The sequence below is a fragment of the Pecten maximus genome, chromosome 7, assembly GCF_902652985.1.
Source record: "Pecten maximus chromosome 7, xPecMax1.1, whole genome shotgun sequence".
Classification (NCBI taxonomy): domain Eukaryota; kingdom Metazoa; phylum Mollusca; class Bivalvia; order Pectinida; family Pectinidae; genus Pecten; species Pecten maximus.
The window spans coordinates 39159409-39164940 of NC_047021.1; the positions used below are offsets into that span (position 1 = coordinate 39159409).

A 5532-nucleotide genomic window follows, 5' to 3' on the forward strand; every position below is an offset into this window, starting at 1 on the left:
GTAAACGTCTTATTTTGGGGAATAACTGTGGACCAATATACCAGAGCCCCACTCTTCTGTCTTGAAGCTGGAAGATTTATCTTCCAAGATGGCGGCGACCATGTTTTAAGTGTGCGAGTGATGAGTTTTACTAGAGAACGATTTATGACACATACATGCACGTGTTTGTGTCATAGTGTTTGAGAAGACTTAAAAACTTGTTTATTTTGGGCTATATTCTTTTGATTTACTCAATTTACATATAACGGAATGCGATCTTCTTAGAAGGCTTCTCTTCCGAGAAGAGTGCAAATCGAGTGGGGCTCAGGTAAGGAAAATAACTCCAAAACTGGGGCTCAGGTAAGGAAAATAACTCCAAAACATTTAAGATATGTATATATATATTTATTAATTTTCTTATTTTAAATACCAAACATGTTATTTTGTTGCATTATTAATGAAGTGTTAGTAGATAAAGATGGCAGATTTCCAAAATGAAATTGGAAAGCATGAATTGAATGTGTACATAGAAATGGATGTATCGGAGATACCAATTGATCAAAATTAGCCTCTCAGTATTCCTCATGATAGAATCATACATCCAGATACGAATCGTCCTTCTATAAGTGCTCAGTAATGTTTCTAAATCAAATTTAGAAAAACAAACAATCCCAACAAAATTATCACATATCTGTAAGTTGAATCTGAAAAGGACACATTCAATTATCACTTCTCTTATATAATCTCATCTCCAAAACTAAAATGAGAAATTCATCAAAAATAAAATCAAGGTTAATGAACAAAATCTTCATAAACATATACGGTACCAGGAACAAACAAGCTGCATATACATATACCAGGTATATATACATATAATGTATATATAATATTGAAGACAACTTTGTATCACTAATGACCAAAAGAGAAATAAGAGGTCCAATGGGCCTGAATCACTCTACTACTACTCGCTTCATTATGTTGGCTACCATCGAGACCCAATGTAAAATTGATTTTAAATACATCAAACATCAGCGGTGTTTTCTTCACAGTACAGTACGGGACTTTTGATAATCTGGACATTGATAGTCCGGAAAACTCACAATCCGGATGGAAATGTCCGGGAATGGATATCCGTAACAATTTTTGAGTAAAATTCACGCAGTAATCTGGACGTTTTTCTCACCAGGTGGAGAAATAAAGTCTGGGTAAATCATCCGTGTCAACAGGTATACGTCTGCTGGAACAATTTGTAAACACTCTACTTATCGTGAATCCTCATTGAAAGATTATAACATAATTATCTCTCTGAACCTTTAAAAATAGTCATTGGATACCCATGCTTATACCATATTATATTATTCAGAAATTGTTTGATTCTGAATATATTTAATCCAATGACCAAAAAAATAAAACAGATGACATTTATTCCTTTAAACAACCTTGTTATCCCTTCATGCCAGCATGCTATTGCCTAAGGATCGTGTGCCACTTGGATCATTCCAACTTCGCTAGCCAAGGATTTCAATACTATACTCTACTTCTCAAAAGAGGAGAATATCATATTGAATACCCTTGGCTTGTGAAGTTGTGATAATTCTGAATGAGATTTTTTAATTTTCGCTGTTTTCTTTCACATGTTGCTTTTTTCTCAAGCGACACAAGAAATACAAAAAGGGTAAAATGACCTTTTTATCCACCATATCAAATATGTAGGCTCTATATTTGTTAAAAGTTGTCGTTTACAAAGATTCTATTTCCAAGAAAAGAATATGAACATGTATTAAGTATTATCAATTAAAATATGGATCCAACCTAATCTTACAGGATTATTATTACATTCAACATCTTGTCATTGTATTCGTTTAACGCCTGTTTCAACAATGCTCCAGTCAATTTCACCGCCAACTTCCTCCGCTTTAACAAAAGCCTCCAAAATGGCCAATAATGTCGCAGCTCTACCCGTCTTGTTTCTCCACTTGATCAACATGGACTGATTGTGGTTAAGTGTACCACCGTATTGATTAGATAACTGAATTTGTTGTACCTCCATCTGACTGATATTTAATCCAGCTGCGACAGACATAATCGCTGTCGAAAACGATTTGGAAAAGAAGAGGAGATCCAGCTCTGTCAGTCGATGTGCCTTCTGATGGTCTGTGAGCTCATCTTTCAATATTTCTGCAGAAGAAAGAAGAATAAATTTCATTTCATTAAATTATAATTGTACAAGAAGAGTCATGTGTAATACATAATAGATCTAGCAGCAACTGTAGGCTTGTTTGCTTGGCTTATTGCCCCGTGAACAACCAGGTTCAATTTGAGGCAGGGTTTTCTTGTAGTAGTTGGTGACTACCTCACTGAACAATAAAAGGGAGGCCAGTCGTATGCCATCCAGATCAATTAGGGTAGTGTCTTGCCCAAGGACAGAACTGTGACAACACAGGCCATCTGAGCTGTCATGGTTGTACAGATAAAGGCAGTTGATTGATTCTAGGTACCTATTCCAAACATTTCATTACTTCTCTGTACTTTTCTACTCTTTCCTTTTAATAATCTGTTATATGGACATTTGGTATTCACAAAATATAATTACTTTTTTTTTTGACCATCCCTTTGGTTTGGTTTATTTTGTTTAATTAACGTCAAATTAGTTTTAACAGCCAGGGTCTTTTAAAGACATGCCTGGTTTTGGAGGTGGAGGAAAGCCGGAGTACTCCGAGTAAAGCCACCAGCTTACGGTCATTACCAGGTAAGTGCCCCATGTGGGTTTCAAACTCGCAACCCAGAGGTGGAGCAATTACATAAATTCATATTTGACACAAAGTTATTTTCCTACATCATGGTAATTCAGTTGCAGAACTTCCTTAATGAGACCTTTTGATGGCAGTGTGAAATTAATGAATACTCACGTCCTTGACTTCTATTATCTTTAGTAACAAGTTCAGTATCATCAAGTTTTTGTACAATAAAAGCACTGTCTTTCTTTAATATATCCCTGAACACACCATATGCTGCTGGTCCAGAATTGTACAGAATATCCAACAGTGTCCTGTTTCTGTCATTAGTTGTTGGCTTACTTCTGATAATTTCACTGTCCGTTATATCGAAAATTCCACGATCAATTAAAAGGTCCATCATATATGTTGCATCCAGATTGCCTAACAGAAATGAGTAATTTTGGTCCAGTCTTGACTGGTCACACTTATCTAGCTTGCCTTTGGTTACTGGCATTTTTTCTGCTCCAATGACTGCAAAAATAGAACAAGATTTATACAACATTATTGCAATTTATTTAGATAATCATTTTACATATACATTTTTTGAATGTAGACTAGGGTTGCCATTTGGTCAATTTTTTCACATGACAAAAACTTAGACTTTGGAGTTCCTCAGGGTTCCGTACTGGGACCAAGAAAATACTATCTTTATTCTAAACTAATCGGGGAGACTTAATTGTCATCGCCATAGTCTTCAGTACCATTGTTATGCCAACCACACACAAATCTACATGGTTATCGGGCCAGGCCACAGAACAATTGGGACAACAACAAAGAAAAGTCCAGAAGCCTATCTAAATGGCATCAGCACCTGGATGAACTCAAATATGCTCAAGCTTAATCAGGAAAATACAGAACTACAGGACCTTTCCCATAGGTATTGGCACATAATAGATCTCCAGCTAAAGACCTGTTTCTCCATGTTTAAAGACCTATCAAAGTGTACTCCAAGGTTTCTCACAGCCTGGACTGCCTGAATAGTTGGTGCCCAAACTACCAAGGCAGTCCAAGCTGTGAGAAACCTTGGAGTACACTTTGATAGGTCTTTGAACATGGAGAAACAGGTCAACATTATCACAAATTCTATTATCACCAGATCAAAAACAATAGGTATATCGGATAGTTCACCACCACAGATGCATGCAAGACGTTGGTACATTTGTTCGTAAATTCTTGATTAGACTATGATAATGCTTAGCTCTTTGGTGAATCTGATACACTGATTAGCCACCTACAGAGGGTCCAGAACACTACATACCTGGTTACCTGTATTTGAATATTCATTGCATTGGATACCTGTATGTTGCAGGTCACAGTACAATTTTGTTGTACACACACAAAAGGCAATAAATAAAATAGCTCTGGAGTATTTACAGGGACTTGCCATCACTCTCTACCAGTTGTAACGATACACTACGACCAGAGAAAGAATCCTTGTTATGCATTCCAGTTTCTCGCTTTGTAACTTGTGTTTGGAAAAGTAGCAGCCACTTTGTGGAACAATTTACCATGTGCTACCAGGTACAAATGTAGTTGAAAAATCCTTGGTCAGATTCAAGATGGAGGTTAAAACACACCTGTTTATGTATATTATCTAGAGTATCTTGCAGACATCCTGTACACATTTTCAACTTTAATTATTGCTTAATATCAAATCTTCAACTCTAAGACAAGTCCTTGCAAAGGGAGTATCATTGTTAATATTAATCTATTTAATCAATAGGCATTTCACCTCTTATTGTGACTTATAAACCGATATACTGTGATCAATATCAAAGTTCAACTATATTGATCAATACATGTATATCTGGAGAAGTTTTTCAGATATCGATGAGTGGTAAATGATACTGCCATCTGCAAAGACAAAGACTAGCCTGTGGCCAGTGTGGGACTGCTGATATATTACTGGGTCTGTATTGGAAGATACAATGTACTAGATCTGTAACAGGAGAAAGAGAAAATGTATAGCAGTCAGATGAGGGTTCGAACCCATCAGATGAGGGTTCGAACTCATGACCTTTCAGACACTCTATCAACTGAGCTACCTGGTCGTCAATGATCCAGTCCAGGTCCGCTACATATCAATGGCTAGTGTCAAGTGATTGGGAGTGGTTTTGTAGGAAGCGGAAATGCAGTAAACAGAGTGATCAATATACTTTAGTCTTGGCAAAGAGGGTATCAGACCATTAGTTTCTGCTGTAGCTAAATTTGCACTACACTACTGACGTAATTTTAACCATCAATGACAGATGGAGACACGCCATCATAGAAAGTCAGCAGGAACGTGTTGGGAAGGGGAAGGGGGTTGGTGGGGGCTATGACTAGGACCTTACACAAAGTGAAAGTAGAACATTGTTCCTTTATATTTTTTATGATACTTACGATGTGTGCTGTAAGCCGCGGAACAACTGCAAGTCCCTTAAGCTGTTTCCTTATTCCTCTCTAGCACAGTTTTCAGGATTTAGACATCGGACTAAATATCTAAAACTAAGTATGGAACATCAACAGTGCCACACTTTTGACTCTTTAGCCTAACACGAACGAATTATTCAGGTTACTTTTTCCGGTTCTTTTTCGTAAACTAAATATACGCGCACAAGAAATATGTTCTTGCGCGAATTGTATAACTTGCGATTTTATGTCAGTTAAGAACTGTGTAAAGAATATTTCTTCTGTTCCTTACGAAAAACTGCACCCGCATCTCTAGGCCTAGAGTATTGGATGGTCAGGGTCTTTTAAGTGCTTTAAATTGAGGTAGCACTGTCTGAAACTCTCC

The 5532-nt window shown here is 36.9% G+C and overlaps 1 protein-coding gene across 2 annotated transcripts; it reads right to left on the bottom strand.

The window, feature by feature from the left end:
* Positions 1 to 484: 484 nt before the first annotated feature.
* LOC117330812 lies at positions 485 to 5524 on the bottom strand. Of its 2 annotated transcripts, none has more exons than XM_033889312.1 (3): positions 5139 to 5524; positions 2889 to 3227; positions 485 to 2157 (listed from the first exon to the last, which is right to left on the bottom strand). In XM_033889312.1, the coding sequence occupies exons 2-3, from the start codon at positions 3208 to 3210 to the stop codon at positions 1829 to 1831; spliced, it is 651 nt and encodes a 216-aa protein (XP_033745203.1). In that variant the 5' UTR covers positions 3211 to 3227; positions 5139 to 5524; the 3' UTR covers positions 485 to 1828. The 2 variants fall into 2 exon arrangements, with proteins under 2 accessions (XP_033745203.1, XP_033745204.1); XM_033889313.1 differs by lacking the exon at positions 5139 to 5524 and adding an exon at positions 4802 to 4853.
* Positions 5525 to 5532: the final 8 nt, after the last annotated feature.

Bases quoted from the DNA above. Each gene is read 5' to 3' on its own strand.
- LOC117330812 (XM_033889312.1), bottom strand. From the start codon at position 3,210: ATGCCAGTAACCAAAGGCAAGCTAGATAAGTGTGACCAGTCAAGACTG. The intron at 2,158-2,888 runs GTGAGTATTCAT...TTTCTTCTGCAG, and splicing joins AGATAATAGAAGTCAAGGAC to AAATATTGAAAGATGAGCTC.